This window comes from Haliotis asinina, chromosome 11 (assembly GCF_037392515.1).
Source record: "Haliotis asinina isolate JCU_RB_2024 chromosome 11, JCU_Hal_asi_v2, whole genome shotgun sequence".
NCBI lineage: Eukaryota > Metazoa > Mollusca > Gastropoda > Lepetellida > Haliotidae > Haliotis > Haliotis asinina.
Window position 1 is genome coordinate 31,192,264 of NC_090290.1, and position 24,025 is coordinate 31,216,288.

The window sequence follows — 24,025 nt, forward strand, 5'->3', positions numbered from 1 at the left end:
GAATATTGTTCCATAGTTTAACTGTTGATGGAATAAAAGATGATTCTGAGTACCTTTGCCTTGGACATGGTTGGCAAAAGTTATCGGAGTTTCTTAACTCATAGCATGTCTGGTTGCCTACTATAGGTGGGAGTAAGTCCCGAAGAAAATCTGGCGCCAGACCTTTTTGGATTTTATAAAGTAATATTAATTTTCGTTTTCTCCTTCTCTCTGAAAGTAAATCCCATCCCGTTTCAAAATATAACGAACGAGAAGATGCATATCTTGGAAGACCGGTAACTATTCGTGCTGCCTCAAGTTGAAGTTTTTCCAATCTAGTGGCTTGTTCGATCAAACAACCATCCCATACCTCGCATGCGTACTCAAGGTGTGGTCTTATAAATACAGTGTATATTTTCGATAGTGTTGTTCTATTTAGTAGGAATTTTAATTTCCGAAATGCTCCAATAATTTTAGATGTCTTTTGGATAATGTTTTCAATATGATGATGCCAGCTTCCGTTGGACGTGAAGGTTAAACCCAGATGTTTGTGAAAATTGACTGATTTTATACTGCAGCTATCAAACTGCAAGTCAATGTCGTTTAGGCCATCTTTCAGTGTAAATAATATAGCTTCGGTTTTTTCCGGATTGTAGGAAATTAACCAGGCCTTTGCCCAATCGCTCAATAGTTCAAGATTTTCATTCATGACCCTTTCAACCACTTGTTTGTCCTTTGAAAACGTTCCCAACAAAGTATCGTCAGCGAAAAGCCGAGTTATACAATGTAGCTTATCGGCTATTTCATTTACATACACTATGAAGAGAAAAGGGCCTAAAACTGATCCCTGAGGAACTCCTGCTTTCAATACCACAGGCTTGGATAGCGACCCATTTACAAAAACCGACTGATTACGATCGGTTACATAACTATTAAACCAGTCATGGAGCTTTCCACGAACTCCATACTTTTCTAATTTAAGCATAAGCCCTCTGTGCCAAACTCTATCAAAAGCTTTTGATACATCGCAAAAGACCATACAATAGTATTCTTTGTTGTCAAGAGATGTACAAATTTGATTATAAATTTCTACAAGTTGCAGTACAGTAGAATGGCCTCTCCGGAAGCCACACTGGTATTTATATAACAAATCATTTGACACAAAGAAATTATAGACATGCTTAAACACAACTCTTTCAAATAATTTTCCAACACAACTAATGAGTGAAATTGGGCGATAATTTGACACAACCGAGTGATCACCTTTCTTGAACAAGGGCATAACATTTGCACGTTTCCATTGACTAGGATACTCACACAAATTTAGTGACATGTTAAACAATATACACAAGACTGGACTGATAGAATTAACAGTTTTTCAGAGTAGTTGATGACTGATCTGGTCTGGCCCAGCAGCTTTCCTGAGAGGCAAACATTTGATGATATCTGAGACCTCGTTAACTTCAATTTTAATGTTTTCTAATACCGCATCGGTACGCTTGTCAAACTGTGGCAAAGTAGTATCTGCACCATTTAAATTAGATATAGACTCGAAATATTCATTTAACATATTAGCTTTATCAAAATCAGTGAAAGCCGATGGGCCATCTTCGTCTGTATTTCTTTTCAAGGCGGGAATGGAGGAAGCAGATCCTGACGTTTTCATCAAACTACGTAACATTTTCCAGTATGATGTTTTATTTTCACCGTAAAGTTCGAATAAAAATTCGTTAAGGTTCGAATAAAAGTGCTCTTTTGCATAGCATTTCATGTTATTGACTTTATTACGTTGTTTTTTGTATTTCGAGACGTCAGTTTTGTTCTGTGTTCTTTTAGCTTTTTTTCTCAGACGATCCCGCTTCCTACTTTCACGTCGTATATTTGAGTCATACCACGGTTTGTCATTGGGTCTTATCATCACAACTCTAGAAGGAATACATTGTTTAGTATAATCATTAAAACGTTCATAAAATATACGACAAGCATCTTCAACACTAGAACAGTCTCTAAACAATGAAACCCAGTCCGTGCTACTAACAAGTGCATTCAGTTGTTCATAATCACCATTATTATAACACCATACGTTTCTAGGATAGGCAGCTTTAGTTGATGCATGTACATCAATATGGACAAACGTGCCTCTGTGATCACTTATACTTCTATCAAAATCAACAACACCACTTTCAACAACATCAACGTCGTCACTAACAACTATTGGATCTAGAAGAGTGCTCGTTGTCTCGGTGACACGTGTAGGTTCCGAAATAACATAACGTAAGTTTTTTCTAAGTAAGATATCTGTTAGATTTAGATTAGCTGATGAAAGTAAATTTTCATTCAAGTCACCAACAAGAGCAACTTTACTACAAATATCTAAAGCACTTTCAATGCTATTGTCAAATCTGCTCCAAAAGTTCGCAGTATTACTTTCAGGCCTGTAAACTGTGCATATGATTAATGGTTTTTGAGGAAGAAATATCTTAATCCATACAGATTCATCATATATGTTTTCAACATGTGGAAGCCTTTCAAAAGTTAAATGTCGAGAAATATACACCATAACGCCACCCCCATAAGCATTTCTATCTTTACGTATCGGGTCATGAAAATTTTCCCAGGTTGATGTTTCATTATCTATACGAGAGTCTAAATGAGTTTCGGTGAAACAAACCACATCATACTCCGACAGAAATTCCGACAAATACGATTGCTTGTTCCGAATACTTCTAGCATTCAAGTGAAAAATTGACAAGTTGTCTGTCTGGACAATAGGCCCTGGATTAGACTCAATGTCACCAGCAAGCTGAAGTAACAATAGAAGAATCAGGATGATATTAACATTTGTAGCCTGAGCTTGAAGTAGACATAAGAACAAAAACACACAGCAAGCTTTCAATTCCAACAATAACATGATACACGCAGTTTCTGTTTCAACACATAGGGACCTGAATAATACATTTTTGTTAGCAAGTAAGCTACTGATTTTCAAACATGTCTTATTGCTATAGAACACATGTAACAGCTGAATAACCCGATCGCCGCACGATGTTGCATTATGTCATTACCCATTACCCATATGGCTTGTTGATTTCGTCGTGGTATATGATATATGTGCGGAAACTAGATCGGGTTATCTTCAGGCGTAACAATGATTGTACATAATAGGTTGGCAATGCAGGATCTCTCAGTTGTTCTAAAGCGAAAGAAAGGAAAATAGATATGTACACTAATTCAGTCATGGATACATGCGTACTAGGGAATGTAACTTGAGAGTTGTAAAGTGTAAAGGTAAGATTTAAAATAGTATTTACACACATTAATACAATCATAAACAAAATGGAAAACAGAGCTAGTTGTGTGTTAATATGATACATACAATAATAAATATTAATATATTTACATACCTACATGTTTGAGTACTTATTCACTTGTCAAACATGAATGTGAAACAAACTGAAGACACTAGTGACGCTTATACTTGTCAAGGTCAGATTCACTTTGGATCACACGTGTGAGCCCTTCCAACTGTTCACAGATATATACTCTACCATCATATGTCCAGGTGGAATAGATTCTCTGCTCCTTCTTCAGATCTCTGGCGAGCTTGAACAAATGATTTCTGTACTTTGTCAGATCTTCGTTAATATAGACATTGTCTCTTTTTCCTTTGAGCTTGAACTTGTTTCTGATCACTTTGTTTCTGTCCCAGCAAGCTTGAGGATAGCACTTGCATCTTTCCTGCAGCCCCGTGGACTGTAGTAAATCTTTACTAATGTTATTTTTATAATCTTCATTCTAAATAGTTGATTACGTTCGTGAGATAATCTATATATTTTTTTTTGTTATAAAAAAGTCGGTTTCGTACCAGGTCTGATCCGTGGCCTTGAATACTTCTTATTATCAATCTGTCATAACATCTTAATTTGCACTAAAGGTATGAGAAAGTTACCTGTTTTATCGCAAATAAGGTGTTCCAAAACACCTGAACGGTACAGGCAGCTTGTAGTGAGTGATTCATTTACTGTCCTTTTATGCCAGCTGCTTCACATAGCGTCTTCACAGTACATTTCAGTGTATCGTGGCCAATGGCAACCCTGGAAAACCACTCTTCTGGTTTCTGTTTCTGCAATGGCGTGAAGTAGAATGCATGTTATTTTCTCGCCTGCTGCCTTGCTGCAGTACAAGATAAATATATCTTGTAACACTGTCATCAGCATGTGGTCCCGTTTGTTTTAAAGGGGGTCTTCACATAGAGTCAGACTTTATGTGGACTTTATTTTGACTATGACTCAAAAGACTACTTTTAGACTAGGTGGGTAATATAAGGTCCCCAAACAGTGTTTGGAAATTCATTCCCAGCTTAATCACCTGAGAAAATGCACAGATTTCATGGAAACGATTTGGAGACAGCCTAAAACAAACCCCATCAAGCTGGACTTTATGTCAGATGATTTGTTCCTTCAAAATATGTGGGGGACCCCCATCTCAGCTAGAGGTCATTACATGGAAATTGGGTACCTCCATTATAATGGCACATACCACAGGTAAGTTTATGTTTGTATGCCATTCATTTAGCTGCCGAAGGACTACGAATACATCTCAAATCGACACCGTCTGATATGACAGAGGTATACACCCATAAATGCTCACCTTCATGTGTAACAGTTCTATCTGCCATTATGGATCTAGGTAAAAGTGAATTAAATTCTTCATTTTTTGTCTCTACAGCTGCCAGGGTAGCACAGGGTGGAGAAAGTAAGTATGTTTTCCATAGCAAATTCCTTTTACTGCATCTCACTTTTCCGAAACTAAAACTAGTCACTGGATACCCGTGTCGCACATGTATCTTTGTGTGGATGATCAGATATGTAAATGCATCTGGATCAGATTTCAGTGTACCTTGATGTATGCAGATCATGATATTTGTGAAAGTAGGACTGCAATATCTGATCTTCGAGTTCTTAAATGTAGCACATCGGTGCTGGGTATTAGCATAGTTCAGTTGAATGACTTTTGGCACAAAGAACAAATGCATTAACTACCTACAGTTCATTGGCTTTCTTCCTTTCATCACACAATTTCCTCTTCTTGAACGTCTTAAGATGTTCTTGTGGCTCTTCAGCATCCGTTTACGCACCTTTAATGCGTGAGGCCTTTTCTGCTTCCTTATTTCTCTTTTACTGAGTTAATGAAATACCTTGTTCACTTAGTAAGAGATATGGCAGCAGCTATTCCAGCTGCCTTGTTTTCAGCATATTACCAGCGGCTGAAGTGTTGACATAAATCCAGCCAGTGGTCATGCAGGTAGCAAAAGTACTGCAGGTCCCTAGTAAGATGATTTACCTTCAGCTGTTGGCAAGCTAATTTTTATAATGTACTCACCAAATAATGCAATTAGTTTTAACTTTCTATACTAGTTTTAGTTGTAATTGTGATATTCTAGTAACTTGTTTACTGTCCTTTGATAACAGGTATTTATATAATACAAATATTCAGTTTCACTGGCAAATATGTTCTCGTCACGATATGGCTGAAATATTGCCGATGTGTCGTTAAAACTCACTCACTCATTTTTTATTCTGATGCATACTTCACAGGAAGATGTTGATACCTTCATGTCATCCAGACATAAATGCCTCTCGATAACTGCGGCTCGGTAATAACACTTTTACGTATCTGGCAAGGACCATTTCGACAGGGGTGATATTCACAGGCTATATTACAGGCTATATTGTAAAGTATGTAATGATCATTAAAATTATGACTTGTCTTCCGGTGATCCTGAGCCATTTGTGTTTTGCAGGTAATATCGTGATAAACATCACCAATGATAACCGGATCTATGTACCAGAAGGGGGCACGGTTCAGATAAGAGCACTCTGCAAGTCTGTTCCCAGTACAAGTCGCACTACACTCATCAGGAACAATGTACCCGTGACGTCAATAGTGAACTGCACATGCCAGGAGATAGCTCGTAATTGTACATTCACTCTCAAAAGTGTGACACGAAGCGAGTCCGGGACATACCAGATCTACGTCAGCAATGCTCGAGGAGCACTCAAGAGTACTGCCATCAAGGTTGATGTTATGTGTAAGTCCATGTGTGTTTTAGTGCGTGTGTCCGTGCGTGTATTTTGTATACACGTCAGATAACCTTGTTAGGGTAATTTAATTTCCCCCAAAAATGCGAACGCTGAAAATGAATGCTGTCTTCTGTTTCTTGATTCAGTACAGGGTAAAGGGTTCATTGTAGCATAACGCCACACACATGGTTGACGATCCGGGGGGTTATAATCTGTCAGTATCATTCTTTTACCATCGGTGCTTCTGAGGCACCTGTGCAATTTGAAAGCATGAGTGAGTGAGTGAGTTTAGTTTTACGCGGCAGTCAGCAATATTCCAGATATATGGCGGCCGTCTGTAAATAATCGAGTCTGGGCCAGACAATCCAGTAATCAACAACATGAGCATCGATCTGAGCAATTGGGAACCGATGACATGTGTCCACCAAGTCAGCGAGCCTGACCACCCGTTCTCGTTAGTCGCCTCTCACGACAAGTATAGTCGCCTTTTATGGCAAACATTGGTTACTGAAGGCCTATTCTACTCCGGGACATTCACGGGTCTTGAAAGCATGGCATTCAACTTCTGGATAAGAATGATTTTGTGGATTGCTTAGATTATGCGGCTTTCGTAATAACAACGACATCTCATTTAACTGAGATCATCAATGAATAAGGAAATTTCTAAATTCGATTACCTCCATGTTATCGTGACAACAATGGCAGGGTGTTTACGCGAGATATTTCCCTGAAATACGAGGGGATATAAAAAATTCTAATTATCGCTATGAATTTATTTAGGCATTATGTTGAACAGTATAGAGTAACATCAGTGATCCCTATCTAGTATTTGGACCGGAAACTTGTTTCTTCTATTTATTCAATCCTCTGGTACTTGATCCTAAACACGAGTACCTCATGCTTGCAGAAGACCGAGTCATGCAGTGTTATCAAGGTTTTTGCTATTGAAAGGTTGCACTGCCCGACAGAGCAAGAGGACATGAAATCTGTTTATGGTTAAGATAGTACATCTTATGATACTGTGATGAAGTGTCTCTCTCACTCCCTCTCTCCTCTCTCTCCATGTGTGTGTGTGCGTGTGCGTGTGCGTGTGCGTGTGTGTTTCAGCACAAGGTAAAAAATTGCTGGAAGAAATGTGTCACTCTAGAATGTGACTATGTAGCGAAGTCTTATGGTCATGAAATTAAACTTTCTACCCAGAAAACGCCTTGATGATAATTAGAACTTTTCATACCCCGTCGTATATGGTCACTTGTGTTAAATCATTAGTTTTATTCTTATTTAAGATACATTCGGATACATTCCGTCATGTTTGCTGGTCCTAATTCATACACGTATTTTTTCTCGCTGCTCGCTCCCGAGATTTCCAGGAGCCCAACGTCAATGTTATACTAGGCACATAAAGAAACTTTGAGACAAAAAATTAAAATCTAAATTTATCAAACATGTGTAGACACGTGAGGATTTAAACTCAGAGATTACTGACACGTATCCAACATGCATGCATGCGTCACATTCCGTGAAGCCAGTGGATTCGTCCTTGAGACGTGCAATTCGTTGTTTCACGTGCATCCCGGGAAAGCGAAACCGAGCAAATGAATGCCACACAATACTGTCACTTTGGAAATCTCAACGGCTATTGGAGCGCTTAGCATGCCAAGGCTCACGTCTGCACAACGTCATGAGGCCACTGGGATGGTCCGTGGCGGAATGTCTCAAGTGGCTTCACATTTCCACTGCCATCGGAACACCACTTTTGCACTGTTAAGACGCAACAAGAACACAAATGACGCCATCGATCGGCCACGTTTTGGACATCAACGTTCACTCAGAAATTATGCATATTTGATAAAATATTCAGTAATTACACGTAATTCCTGACATCTAAGAAACAAACTTATAATATTTGCTGAAATCATTTGAACACTGAAATATTGATATAACTCTAAAAGTCATAATGTTTTTCATAGTTATGTCTCTATTTTTAGGAGTTCCATTGATTTTCATGACTTTCTGTTTCATTGTGCTCATGATGTATTTTTTAAAACACGGGAGTGTTGAGTGACACCTAGAATTAGGACTACTATAAAATATAGCCTTTTGCAGATGACTGAAAGAGACAAGAGGTCCGAGCATAATGGTGTGGGATGCTGTTGCTCTCAGTCACAAACTAGGCCTTATTGTGTTCCAGAATATTGGTCCTGATAGAGGAAATGGTGTAACTTTGCCCACTACATTGATCAGGCACCGATACTCTTAGTCGTGCTACATTTTGATCGTCATGGAAATCTTCCAGCATGACGAAGCGGGCGTACCCATACTGCCAGAACAACTAGAAACATTCTCCGTCAACATGGCATACAACCTCTTAAATGGCCTGCCCTAAGTCAAGACTTAAATCCGATAGAAAAATTGTGACTTGTGGGACGAGATTCAGAGGAGGGTCAATGCGACCAAGGCGACAACTGAAGCTGAACTCTAAGGCGTATCACCAAGTCTGGGCGAAAGTTGGACTGTGGCCTTCATCAACTGTCTCATCTACTCCATTACCGACGATTCAATGCTGGTGTCAACACTTTAAGGAGGCCATGCACATTATTGACTTTCGGATCGCACTGTCGCACCACCTGTCGTCATTTTGAGTTTTAATATTTTCTGAAATTCGATGACCAAATAAATCAGTTTTGAAATCTTTCCGACAATTATTATGTTATGTACGTGTGTTAGAATTTAACTAGTTACCAGTTTTCAAAAAAAAGAGTGTTCAGTGTATCATTACAATTGTGATAATTCACTATAAGGAGGTTATAAGGTAGGAGTACAAAGAGAGGAACAGCCGGCTGTAAGCAGAGCACGTGCACAAGTCATTGGGTCATTCATCTGTGCTGTGCTGTCTCCATCATCTTCTCACACACCTGGTCGTTCCTCTGGGCTAAAATACAGCTAAAAAGGCGGCCATTTTGTTTTTTGCCACTTAATCAAGGAATTTTGAACCCGTAAGACCCATCCCCTCTAATATGGGTCCCCTTCAGGCCCATGTGTGTGACCTTTAGGTTGACTTAAGTGATCTGTGATAGGAATAGTCTCTATGTTATTCTATGCCTACAGGAAATAACAGATTTGCGTACTTTCGATGCTAATTTAGCTTTTGAATATCAACTGAGATACAAATTATTGAAAATACATGTATATAAGTGTACATACGTGCATGTGCTAATAATAATGAAACGTTAACCCTTAACATATTTGCTCATTTCCAGACGCCCCGATCTGTAGCTTACTTCAGAACCCGCAGATGACAGTCATAGAAAACAAGCGTGTAACGTTCAATGTATCTGTATCGGCGCACCCTGAGGTCTCCTCCGTCCAGTGGTTGTATCAAGGATATCCTATCAACAAAACCAACCCCAGATACAGTGGTGGCACATCCGCCATACCACCTCTTACTATTGGTCCATGTTTTAGGAATGACGCAGGGGTATATAACTTTACGGCCAGCAACAACGTCAGTGGGCTCATACAATCAAACTGCACAAGCAATCTTACTGTGTACTGTAAGTAGCGTAGATACACACAAAGCCTTTATTCCTTGACCAACGCTCTACGTTGCTCTAAACGTGGTGACTACGATATGGTCAAAGGAAACAAAAATCATCTGGAACTTCACTGTTATTTGACAAGCGCATATACCACAATTATGAAATTGGCGTACTGGAGTTTATCTAAAAGGTATTAGCCTTAATGATTTTGTACACAGAAATTATGCTTCAGGCTGTCATGCTTTCCTTTTTTCATAATTTATAGCTCATTTTGTCATAAGAATATTGGGTTATAATGAAGTTTTCGCCATATCACATACACATTATTGCTCTTGTGAATACTGAGGGAGCTGTAGACTGAGCTTCTGATTTTGTATGGTTTTAATACTCAGTAGGTGAATATATTTTGAGCTATAACGACTTCAGACAATACATCCGTATTTAATGTATTTGATGCAGAGTAATGTATTTTTCAGATGGTCCTGATCTAGACTGCTTCAGCCCAACAACTGTAACAATCAATGAGACGGACCTTTATACCTTTAAAGTTAATGTTAAATCATATCCGAAGCAGTCAAATGTTGACTGGTTCAAAGGGAGTAACTTCATAGACAGAAATGACACACGTTTCCTCCAGGGCAACGTCAACGTTCCGTCCCTAACGCTCATCAACGTTAACCGTAAGGACACCGGGAACTACAGCATCAGTGTCACAAACGAAGTCACTGGACGTTCAGTTCCAGGCTGTCATACCCAGCTTACAGTTCAGTGTACGTATCGGATATGGTTTCAGTTTTCAATGTAATTTGACACTTTGTCTTTGGACTATGATCTGCAATTCAAAAGTTATTACGCACGGTATAGATATCCTCATGACTGTGGCATTATTTTCTGTGAACATGCCATCTACCATTTGCAGTACCTTAATTTCAATATTAATATAAACGCTTCGTGATGATGATTAGAAATGTACTCAGTATTTCAAGATAAATTATATAAACTGTTATGGAAATCTGCAAGTGAAGACTATCACGTTTCAGACTGTACACGGAATGGAAAATAGTCACACAGCAATGTAAACCTAGTTGTCAATTCTGTATGAATACAGAAATTGAATTTTATATTTCATTTGCAAAATCTATTCTCACATTGTTAGACCGACCACGCTGTACACTCCTACTCCCTAATACATACGAGATAACAGAAGATAGCAGCATTACAATAAACGTCACAATGAAATCCTTACCCCCACTAACATTTGTGGATTGGAACCTGAACGGCACCACCATATCCAGGAACAGTTCCCACTACAGTGGCGGTAACCGCACGGTCCCATCCCTGACCATAGACAGCATACAACGGCGTGACACGGGATTTTATTCAATGCATGCCAACAACACCGTTGGGGAAGTTGTAACGAACTGCACTGTCTTCCTTCAAGTTCTCTGTAAGTATTGCTGTGTCATTATTTCATTTGCGATTACGATCCTATGCTATAAACTTTGGAATTTCGAAATATGAACACCCAAAACAATCGACCATTATGTATATAATCAGGAATGTTGCTTGAAATTTGATTATGATAATCTTAGTGTGTGATCACACATCTTCCCTGAACTAATTAAAAGCGTTTACGTTTTAAACACGTTTAATGAGTGTTACGTATTACGATTGCCTATCATAGTTAGACGTCAGTTAGTTTTATATGGCAGTTTTTATATCGCCGTTGATCTTTCTTTTATAAGTTAGGTCATCTATGAATTGAAACGAAATGGTAGTATTTTGCACTTCAGATCGCCCGGAATGCATCATTCTCTCCAACACAACCCTAGAGGTCATTGAACATTCTTCAGTCATAATCCACGCTGCCATCGACGCCGCCATGTCACCAAACGTAGTCGACTGGAAACTGAATGGCATACCCGTCAACAGGACAGGTGACCGATACGCAGGAGGCAACAGCTATCAGAGCCCGTCGTTAAAAATCGCGGGCATAACACGTCACGATGCGGGTATATATACCCTTACTGCTTCCAACGATGTCGGAAGCGTTGTGAATGAAACTAACTGCAACGTCAACGTTGTCGTACAATGTAAGTAGTTTACGTGATTCATTCGTCAGGTGTTCGTAACCGTAGGAATTTATTCATATATGTGAAGCCAAACGTATTTTTGAAACACTTAAAAAGCATGTTTCAAAAGAGACCTTCAACTACCCTGATGTCAGTTGTGCTGAAAAAGCGGATCAACTGTAAACTGATAAATCGGATATTGCAAATAATTACGTCAAACACCTTCGAAACACTTTCTTGTATAACTGTGTATCCCAACATGAAAACAATACCTCAACAACAGCAAAACAAATTCTCCTGGTGTAAATCCAGCTAGGATACCATGCATAAAGTAAATCCCCGGAGGGACGGTGTAAACATACCTGGGGTACCATGCATGAAGTAAGTCGCTGGAGGGACAGTGTAAATCCAACTAGGATACCATGCATGAACTAAGTTCCCGGAGGGACGGTCTAAATCCACCTAGGATACCATACAGGAATTAAGGACGGTGTAGATCCAGCTAGGGTATCATGCATTAAGTACGTCCTTGGAGGGACGGTGTAAATACAGCAGGGGTACCATGCATGAAGTACCCATGTCGTTGTCTGGCTGCTTGTGATCTACAACACGTTTTTATGAAGTACGTTCTATTTCGTATTATCAGTATAGTTATATGAGTACTGGGTTTTAAAGTATATGTTTGATAATCAAATTGTTTTACTCTCCGTTGTTGACAGCTCACGTAAAGTCTAAATACTATATATATACACACACACACGCACGCACACACACACACACACACACACACACACACACACATATATATATATATATATATATCTTGTCAGGATGTCTCAAATGTGTCATTCATTGGAATGCGCCTCCAATGGCTTGAAATGTATCTCGATTGCTGCTGGACTTAGGTGGAATATTATCTAAATTTATCGGAATGCAGCTCGAATGTGCCTCAAATACAACCCCTCGAATACAGTCAGAACGTCCCGAATACTCTTCAAATTAGCCCTGGCGTCATCAGAACAATCGCATAAAAGCGCAGCCACCTGTCACTGAAACGTCAGATGTCATCAGATGAAGAGGGAGACAGTTGTAGGTAGGCCGAATGATGGCAGTAAGTCCGTGTGTGTGTGTCATCAATGCCACAACCAGCCTTGTGTACACAGTCACCGATTCTTGAACATCCCAGCAAAGTATAGAAGCTTTGCGATAGGCCTGTGTTTACAGTGAAAACAGTCAAAAACACATACTCATATGCAGAAGAGCGCCTAAGGGGAGGCAACTCTAAAGCGCTACCTTAAAAGGCACGCCTCTAAGATACTGTTACACGAAATCTGACCCATAATAACTATCACTTAAAACTCTAAACATTGTGACCCAGTAATAACGATAACTTAATCAATAACAATACAAATTACAGAAAATAACCGCTCGTAACACATTCAACAGTAATAGACATCACAGAGACACTCAGACATAGCTATTTTATAAAGAATTAAATCATTTTGATACAATACTACAGACAAAACTCCTTCCCAAAAAAGTGAGACTTGACTGATCCCCAAAACTTCCATTCTGTCACATGTTTGAAAGCTCAACATAAAATATTTACAGGGTGTTTGACAAACCTAATCCTACTGTTCTTGCAATGATTAATTTACAGGGAGCAGAAAGGAACGAGAAAGGGACGTTGGGGGTGCAGGGATCAACTTTTTGTACAAAAAATGATTTTAGAAGAGGCTTAAAAATACCACTACATGTGCTGGATTGACTACAAAAAGCATACGACTCTGTGTCCTAGTCAGTGGTTTCTGAAGTCACTTCATTGTATTGACCTGCCTGAAGAGAGAGGAACCAGCTAATCTCATGGAAGCGTAGTCTTTTGCAAATGTTCCTGTTAAATGTTATCCTCACAAAACACTGAACTTTAGCAAAGGTATTATGCGTGACAGAGACAGACGTCTTGCTGATCTCTCCATTGATGACATTGTCAGTCAGTTACGAATGTCAGTCAGTTACAGGGAGTTGTTGAGGCTAATCTTTTCTCCTTTAAGAAAGATGGCATCTCTTTACCTTCCAATACCTGTTCACTGCCTTTTATCCCAAAGGTGCCCCAGTCTATTAAAGTCGGATTTTTTTCAATGAAAATTGATCTATATGTCCCTAATCCTCTCAGGTGCTTCAACTGCCAGAGGTTCGTACATGGACAGAAGACCTGTAAGAATCGTGCTGTTTGTTATCGCTGCGGTGGTGACGATCATGATTCTACTACATGTTCATCGGAACCAAAATGTGTGAATTGTTCTGATTCGCACATGGCCTCCTCAAAAGAATGTCGAGCTTGGCAGTTTGAAATGTCTGCTCAGTCTATCAAAACGGAGAAGGATATAAGTTTTTCAGGAGCAAAGAAAGTGGCTGCTTCAGCTTTGATTTCATACAATGCTTCCTTGAGAGGTAAATGAAACCATCTGTCAAGTCCTCTGAATGTCAGACTGATTTGACATGGATGTCTGCAAGAAAACCTATGTGCACCTCTTACTCCAGGTCAATCTTCCTCACAAAAAAACCCCACTAAAATCATCAGAAACGCACCATTTGGGAAAAATAAAATCTCGAATGTTGATTATTCTAAAAAGCAAAGTAGAACTGGTGTGCCTAGAGGACAAAGAGACCATGTGTCCATTCTAAATAGGTTTGATATGTTAGATGACATGGACGTGTCATCCCAGGTGAGCACCTACCCCAGGAGTCATTCTCCAAAGAAAAAAGGTCGGGGGCTTTCTCCAACAGCTCATCCTAAATGATTGATACCCTAATGTATTGGTACTGAACTCATCCAGTGGAGCTATAGAGGTCTGGTCTGGGAAATAATTTTATTTGGATTTACAGCTTTTAGTTCAAGATTTGAAGCCATCAGTTTTATGTTTACAAGAGACATATCTCAAAGCCACTGATACATTTGACCTCTGACAGTACAGCTCATACCATAGTTTTTCCCCTCCAGGTCATAAGGCTACTGGAGGAACTTCAGTTATTGTGAAGCAGGATATAATCCATAGACCTATCTCACTTAATACCTCTCTTCAAGCAGTTGCAGTCCGGCTTACATTGAATTTTGCGTTCACTTTATGTTCTCTTTACATTCCTCCTTCTTTCTGTCTTCAGCAACCAGATCTTCAACAGTTGTGTGATCAGCTTCCTAAACCCTGTATTATCACAGGTGACTTGAGCAGCCACAACCCACTTTGGGGTGGTTCAGTTATAAATACAAAAGGAAAAATACTTGAGGATTTCATCTCCAACAATGATTTATGGAACTGGAAGTTATTCTACAATAGATCTTTCCCTTACAGACTCCAACTTATTAAATGAATTTGTATGGTCGGTTCATGATGACGTTTCTGGAAGCGACCATTTTCCCACTGTTCTTTCAACTGTACGTCCAAGTGACACTCCACCATCATCAGTGGAACTTTCCAAAAGCCGAATGTTTCGAACATTTTGCACTGAAAGGTTGCAACCTAACTTATTGCAAAATGTTCCTGATAGTATTCAAATCTTTTGTGATGAATTAAATATTATAGCTGTTGTATGCATTCCAAAATCCTCTACAGTTCCACACATTCGTAAACCGTGGTTTAACACTGATTGCAAACAAGCTAGAAGGGAGAGATAACATACATTATCAGCTCCTTAAAGAAATACCTGAATCGTCTTTAGAAACATTTTTGAATATCTTTGATATAATATACGTCTGGTCATTTTCCCCTCATCATGGCGAAATGCTATTATCATTCCTGTTCCTAAACCTGGTCAGGATCATACCGATCCTTCTAACTAATGACCAATATCGCTTACTAGCTGTGTTTGTAAGACTATGGAACGTATCGTTAATAATCGTTTAGCTTGGTACCTGGAAACCAACAACCTCATCACTAACATTCAATCGATTTTTTCCGCAAAAATCGAAGTACCATCGATCGCTTGATACGTTTAGAATCTTTTATTAAAACTTCCATGTGAAATAAACAAGATGCCGTATCTATTTATTTCGACCTTGAAAAGGCATATGATACAGTATGGAATTGTTAAAGATCTTCGTGACTTTGGTTTGAGGGGCCGTTTACTCCAATTTATAGGCATTAGAAGACAGACAATTTCGAGTCCGAGTGGGTTCTAACCTGTCTGACCATTACAGTGAGGATCACGGTGTCCCTCGAGGCAGTATTTTGTTTGTCACTTTATTTAGCATGAAGATCAATAGTTTATCCAAGGTTTTAAGTGGCTCAATTGGTGAATCACTTTTTGTGGATGATTTTAATATTTCTTGTCGCGGGAAAAATATGCACACTATTGAACGATATATGCAATTGTACTTAAACAAAATAAATAAATGGAGTCTCGAAAACGGCTTTAAATTTTATAAATCAAAAACTAATTGCATACATTTCAGCCGTAAATATAAACCACATAAAGACCCAGAATTGTTTTTAAATGATACTCCCATCAAAGTTGTCAAGGAGGCCAAATTCTTTGGTCTGATTTTCGACTCCCATTTAACTCTTCTTCCGCATACAAATCCCTAAAAACTAAATGTTCCACCTCTTGGGCTCAGAATAAAGCCGTTTATTGCTGCTGCCGGTAATGAGCTGGAAAATATATCTCCTTCACGTCTTTCATCTCCTCCTTGGCAATAGATAGACCTTACATTAACATCGTTTAAAAAATCAGACACTTGTGACTTACAATATAAACAAGAGTATAATGAATTTAAAAGTAAATATAATACTTACAAGGCCTTATTTACAGATGGGTCTAAGGACGGTGGCGCTGTGGCTTCTGCCACTGTCAGTGGATACAGGACAATATCTTCCAGAAAAGCAAATAACAGCTCTACTACAGAAGCTAACGCCATATTAACGGCTCTTAAATATATTGAAACACACACTAAACATAAACAATATACAACTTATTCAGATTCCCTTTCAAAATATTTAAACCTATCTTGTAAACATCCACTTTTAATAGAAATTATTGAATTATATAATGATCATGCTACTGGCCAGTAAGAAGTCGTCTTTTGTTGGTTACTCAGCTACGTAGACATTTCTGGTAACACAATAGCCGATCTTGCTGCCAAGGCAGCACTCAACAAATCTGTGACACCACTTCTTATTCCATATTCTGATTACAAAGCTAGTATCAGATCTTACATCCGCAATCTTATGCAAAAGAAGTGGAACACCCAACTTGATATCAATAAATTACATGAAATAAAACCCTATATTGGTTACACCTACTAGGGCTGTCAGTCCATGGAAAATTTGAAGAGGTCATCACGCGGCGATGTCGTATTGGCCACACAAGATATATACACACGCATACCTGTTCAAAGGTGAAGATCCTCCGTTTTGTATCCTCAAAGAGGGTTAAAGTATCGTAAAATTATTGTCCTCCTGAGAGGACTTTCCAAAACTTTCACAGTTGAATTTTTGCTTACCCGATTTTAAACGAAGCATGTTTGTTATTTCAAAAATTTGGCTAAACGTTCCTACAATCGCCAGCAGATGAGGGGATGAGGGGATGAGGGGATGACTCGGGTCCATACAGGTAGCGGAGGTACTGTAAATCCCCATGGCCTTTAGTATGGTGAGCTACCTTCGGTTGTTGGTGATCTACATATGTTTTATGATCTACAGTATGTTTTAAATTGTAGCGTCCTCTAACTGTTTTAGAATTAATTACTGGTTTTAAATATCTGTCTGTGATAATCTGGTTGTTTTAGTGTCCTTCGTTGACATTTTTACCATTCACTATTATGTATAATATTTATGGTTCTCGTCACGATATGGCTGATATTGCCGATGTGAGGTTAAACACTCACTCACTCACTCACTCACTCACTCACTCACTCACTCACTCACTCACTCACTCACTCACTCACTCACTCACTCACTCACTCACTCACTCACTCACTCACTCACTCACTCACTCACTCACTCTTTGTCTTTAAATCAGGGGAAGGTTACCATCCCGGACCTCCTCAACACAGATCTAACTCATCTCCTCTTTGAGCTCCTTGCCAAAGGTATCCGTGAAGGTCCGGGGTAGAACAGACCTCCAGCAACCCATGCTTACCATAAAAGGGGACAATGCTTGTCGTATGAGGCGACTAACGGGATCGGGTGGTCAGGCTCGCTGACTCGCTGACTTGGTTGACACATCTCATTGGTTCCCAATTGCGCAACTCACTCACTCACCCAAGCGGAAGGAGATGCCAGTTTTAAAGAACAGGTTCGCTTGCATCCAAAATACATTTAAGTCAGACTCCCCATTGTTCTCGGTGCCCTTGGTTTGGCAACTCCTGAACTCTTGGCGCAGATCAACAGAACGTTCTCCACCAGGAGCACAGCCCTTCTGATAATCCGGGTAATGCAGAAGGCTGCAGTGTTGGGGAGTCTTCATATTCTGGGTAGCGCTTCCTGGGAGAAGTTCCATTCGCTGTATAGACTGTGTGTAGAGGGATCAAGGGCCATAAGCTGATGATGAGCCTTACCAGCCTGACTGTGCCAGTACCACATGAACTCTCTCTGTTGCATACTTTCTTTAGTCTGTAAAACATAATAATAAAAAAGAATAGATGAAAACATATTTTAGTGTATGAAGTTTCAGATCTCGTGTATATTTGCTAAATGTGGTTTTAAAGTCTAAAAATACTTCAAATATGTCTGGACAGTGTACAGTAACTTCTTCAAATCTCCCAGATATGTAAAAATCGCAGATGTTATTCTTTTTACTCTAATAAGCAATTACAATCGCAATTACTAGACTACTGAGTAGCAAATTTACATGTGCATAATTGTCATTTGTCAATACATGAAGAAAGTGTCCCATTTGGTTATCTAATCCCTTCAGATTCAGTGTCACCATATGCTATTATATTTGACTCAAAGGGTTACCTTCAATAGTAAAACATCTATAGCTTGAATTTTCAGGGTTCGGAGTAATGCCTTCATGTGAAGAGGCCAAGTGCACCTGTGTAAATAAGTACATAGGTGAAGATGTTCGCAAAATATTTACTTCCTGTTGTGTCATTATTTCAATGCTATGGAATAAATTGTAACAATGCATAACTCGTGATATTAATACTATTATAACCCTTAACTATCACTGAATTTGTATCACATATAGAAATGGATATTAAACTGAAATATATGTGGAAAGTCAATTACATCGACAGAAAAAATACGCGTACAATATGAGACATTTTGTAAACAAACGCTTGTGTCTGAATTTGAATCTCTCGACCAACAAGCGTTTTCAATTAATGGCAACTAACATTCATGCAAAACAGATACTTCGAATATTGTACCACTGATTTTTCGAAAAATGAAACTATGATTAGATAAAGATTAACAGTGTGAGTAAGTGCCATATGATTAGACTGCTCCGTGTCGTACAGGTTAGCTATTCCACTGGGTGCAAGTTGGGAGGAACTTGTGAAATAGTGTATGTTACAAGTGTGCAGACTAATTATGTACAACCTTCCAGATAGCAATTCAACAGGATATCTGGCCTAAAACAAACGATTCATGGAAACGTGAAATATGTTGTGAACTTGTGATATTAAGTGAACTTGTGGACTCAAACAGAAAATCCCATACAAACACAAAAGAGTAAACCAGACAGCGCTGTTTTAATGAAACCAACAGTGTTCATTTTATGGATCCTAAAGAACCAGCAGCAGCCCTTTATGTGTCTGTTATAAGATGTTCCAGATTCTGCTTTGCACATCGACATCAAGTTCATCACCAGTCTCTCCTGATTACAAACTTGGATTGTCAGTTGCATTTTCATGGTCATCCCATGAATGAAATAATTCAGTACAAAACAATAACTAAGATGCTGATGTGTCCTTTAAAACATACAATGCATTTTCCACACAGATATAGACAACTGCCCCAACCGCACCTATTCAGCGTGTAAGAATGGAACAGTAACCCTTCAATGTTCGGTCAAATTTCTACCATCCTTGAGTAATGTGACGTGGAAAAAGAACGGAGTTATACTGGATGTATCTAATCCCCGGTATAGCGGTGGAACAGTTTCTTCACCTGATCTTACAATATCCCCAGTTCTGAGAAATGATGACGACGACTACACCTGTGAAGTTGAGAACGTCGTTGGTAGAGCTGGCTGCCAGATCACATTGGATGTTTTCTGTGAGTTTTCTCTGTGAAGTTCGTCAGTTGTGATGAATAATAATTTGTTGAAAATGTATGTAGCAAATTACTACGAATGTCTCTATATGTCACACAGTTATTTTCATTTTGAATATTTGTAGACAAATGATAGAGTAAATAGAATAGCCGAGTGTACAGAGCATGTACCGTTCAATTTGGCTAGTTTCATTGACGTTGAGCAACAGCTGGTGAATGGTTTGTTGAAAAGGTACCATTATGGGAGGGACATATTTTTTATCAAACATGCAATGCAGTGTTTTGTGAAATCTACACTAGCAAATAGTGGGCAATGAATTGAAACTCGCATATGTCTGTCGCTTGCTAATGTTGATAAATAGGAGCGGTCGTGCTGATCTGACGGTGTGGAGGGTCCATATATCAATAGTTTGGTCTGCAGGGGAAGAAAATATAGCTTTTCAATGAGAGTTTTATAAATAGTGATTGCATTTCAGCTTTTCCTGACGTCCACGTGCCTCGAAGAAACATATTGTTGGTAGAGGGACAAACGTCATCCTTAGGCTGTTCCGTGGATATGCGCGTCAAACCCAGTCCCGCCGTTGTCCACTGGTTTAAAGATGGCGTTCATCTGGACTCTCACTTTGGTCGGTATGACAACGGGGATATATACAACCCAAGTTTGACAATCACTGACATCAAACGTGAGGATGCTGGGATATACACGTGTGGAGCAGTCAGCGGTGTTGGCGACAATCAGTCTGAACCCATCAATGTTACAGTAGAATGTAAGTAGATGGCTGGATGAATATATAACTCTTTCTATTCTGTTTTATTACACTACTCAATGAGAATTTAAGTCGCAACATGAAACTGTTACACAAATTGTAATATACACGTGGTATATGTATCGTAACACATAATGCATTTTTCTCTCAATATCTTAAAAATTGTACCATAATGACATTATGAGAATAAAGGAAAAAAAACAGTGAGTGAGTGAGTTAAGATTTAACTATATGTCAGCCATATCGTGACGAGAACATATGTGACATGTTTATAATATCAAAACCCGTCAGTAAAACAACTAGAATATCACAATTAGAAGAACAACTATCGTGTAAAGGTAAAACCAATAGCACTATGTGGACAATACAATGTCAGCCCCTGGAACCACTATCCTGCAGAGGTGCAGTGATGGGGTGACTGTCCACCTGCATTTGCAGTGATCGCGTGCTTGTTTTGGTGGAGAATGTAAGATCGGTGTTAAAAATCTAGTCACCATTTGCGAAACACGAACAATATAGTTTAAATCTTAACATTTCACGAATGCACAGGTTCTGATGGTGATATATAGAACGTTTCAAGCTGGTAGGTTAAACATGAAAGAAGCAATCGTCGATTATCGGCAGAACATATCTTTTCACGTAGACAAATACTGATTTTATTTCAAATATATTTCCATTTTCCCTATGAATGACAAATAGAGTTAATAGGTATCACCAGCAGTACCCTCTGTGAAAAAAGGAAGTCATTCAGATCAAAACTGAAGAAGTTATTGTACAAATTGTAAACCTGATATTCAGCTAAGTGATCGCGGGAGTACAGTGAACACAGTGATCGGAAACTTGGAATATGCAGTGATCGGAAATTTCTGTACACGTTTTCTTAAAATTTATCGAAAATATCAAATAAGTAGGGTTTTCGATGTAGCAAAGTATATTTTCTGTCAGTTTCAGACTTAGCAACATGAATGAGAGGATTAGGTGTGGATATTACCCTTCTATGGATGACTTTTCTGCAGTTGTCAAGCACTGAGTGCAGAGACACGGATATTTGAAAATAGAGACAATGCCCATAACACTTAATAAAAACAAAGGCAATAATTCATATTTACCAAGCGTACACGTATGACAATATCTATCAAGCCAACTTGTGGGTACTAAACAGACATTACCCATCTGCAAAAACTCAAAATCTCTACCCATAGTAACTACAGCCACAGCTAGTCCCCTATGCAAACCGTGAATCAGAGACACATGGATGTATCGCCAAAGTGTGAACAATGATCAGTGATGTCATTTGACTGAAATATGCGCCATACTCCGACTTTACATTAACACACTTACAACTTGTTGTTGACCAACTGATCAGTGGTCACCAAACATGTAGACACGAAAGGTTTCCACAATGTGGAGTACATAAAATCAATCCGTGTATCATGTGAGACGTGGAAAGAGAACAATTCGTATTCTTGTAGTATTTAAATAGTCTCTGAATAATGTTCATAAGACGCATTCAGGGATATTTGTAGTTCCAAATATATTAACAGAATTACACGTCATTATACCGGTATTGTGACTTTAGTTTCACGCCGCCCTTAGCGATATTCCAGCAATTTCCCGTCGGGGGACACCAGAAATGGGCTTCACACCTTGTATCCATATAGGAAATCGTGCCCGGGGGTTCGGCGTAAGAGCGAACGCTCTAACTTCTAGGATACCCGACCGCCACAGTAATGGTGTTGAAGGAAGGCTAAATTCACCCCTATGTCTGCTAGACCTGCTTCATTTAGATCTTTAGCATTGCAGAGAAGCTAGGATGTAGGGACAATAATGTGGTTCAGGGACTGTGGGAGTGTCAGACCAAAGGCCTGGTCCAATTCAGCAGTAGGTTGCTATCCGTTATTATGTGAGTCAGTGTGCTGTTGGTAGACTGAGATTTCAAGAATTCTAACTGGTCAACAGTCTTAGGCACATGCGTTATGACACCGATTCCTTAACGCAGCAGATTTTCCAACAGAACACGCCAATGTTACAATGTGAGAATATCCAGGAGCACCAGTTGTCGACGTTTAAAGGCAGCCGGACTTGCATTTCGTCCACCACTAACACAACGTCGGAGTCGGAGGATAAGGCGGAATAGGAGTGACCCCGTCCAACTCCAAGCCCCCCTGCTGGACTTTGAGATGAGGTGTATCTGGAAGATGGGACAAAACATGGTTTGTCAAAATATACGATGGGGTATACCCAGGGGTAATCATGCCCAAAGGGGTTACCCTGTATATGGAGATATCTATGGTACTTTTTATGGCAGCCATCAGTGTTCTCAGTCCCATATATTGAACACGATACAAGGGAGCATTATTCAACAGAAGGTCCCAACTGATGCCGGGTGGATGGCACACATCCTGTGGCCCTTATGCAAGCAAGTTGCTGGGAACTCCAGTCGTTCCAATATCATTCTGGATATTACAAAGATGACCCTGCACATGCCCCAAGATATAGGTAAAGGATCTTTAGGGCGCACGAGTAGAAAGATTCAGTGATCTCCTCATCCTCGTTTATCTGGCTAGGATGACAGGTACTGGATAATGCAACGTGCACGGAATAGGTCAACAGTGAGGTGGAGACCCGGCACCTAATAACACCTAAGTCAAGACTCGAACTCCGCGAGTCTCGGATAGGGGCTAACTTGTCATTTGCGGGACAAGCACTTCTCTAAACCTTGTCCCCGAATCTGAGACCCATGAGATCCAAGAATCGCCTTTCAGACATTGCAACACTGACAAGGGCAATTCCACATCCCTTACGCCACAACACATGTGAATTTACCATCCATGATATGTTCGTAAAATTTTAACCTTTTCGTCAGTCACAAACAGTTTGAACATATATAGCATGCTGAAAGATGATCTCCATTTGACCAACCGTTGCAGTGGACCTTGTAGGATGTTTCAAGTAGTTCTTTTGGCTGGTGGCAATGGAGTGGTATCTGTTTCCAGCCGTAAACCTTTGTCCAGGTTCATGACAATCATTGTTTTCCTCCTTCGTATCACGGCATCCCTGGAGAGCCACCTCCTCATGGTGGGTGATGGGTAATGTTATGCGCTCATCTCTCGCGTGGATCCGGAACAGAATGTATCCACACTACCCCATTGCTGGTCGTAATAGGCGACCACATTGGGCAACCTGTTGGCCATGGGTTGCGCCCTTGTGTCGGTGGCGGACGGGATCCTAGTGGTTGAGGGCAGTTGGGGCTTTTGATCATGTTCTGTTTGCCCGTGACACCACTTTGGTCCTTACTTCACCTAGACAGGTGGTAGAATTGGCCCGATTCTATCAATCGGCTGGTCACGCCAAGCCCTGTGCATGGAG

At 39.6% G+C, this 24,025-nt stretch overlaps 1 protein-coding gene across 1 annotated transcript in view; it reads left to right on the top strand.

The window, feature by feature from the left end:
• Nucleotides 1-24,025, top strand: part of LOC137255732 (hemicentin-1-like) — a 123,096-nt gene that overhangs the window by 30,995 nt on the left and 68,076 nt on the right. The window contains exons 5-12 of the mRNA XM_067793231.1: nucleotides 4,708-4,734; nucleotides 5,783-6,070; nucleotides 9,323-9,616; nucleotides 10,078-10,371; nucleotides 10,758-11,048; nucleotides 11,395-11,694; nucleotides 19,617-19,892; nucleotides 20,366-20,656. Of these exons, the coding sequence (XP_067649332.1) occupies nucleotides 4,708-4,734; nucleotides 5,783-6,070; nucleotides 9,323-9,616; nucleotides 10,078-10,371; nucleotides 10,758-11,048; nucleotides 11,395-11,694; nucleotides 19,617-19,892; nucleotides 20,366-20,656 (2,061 nt within the window). The remainder of the gene's footprint in view (nucleotides 1-4,707; nucleotides 4,735-5,782; nucleotides 6,071-9,322; nucleotides 9,617-10,077; nucleotides 10,372-10,757; nucleotides 11,049-11,394; nucleotides 11,695-19,616; nucleotides 19,893-20,365; nucleotides 20,657-24,025) is intronic.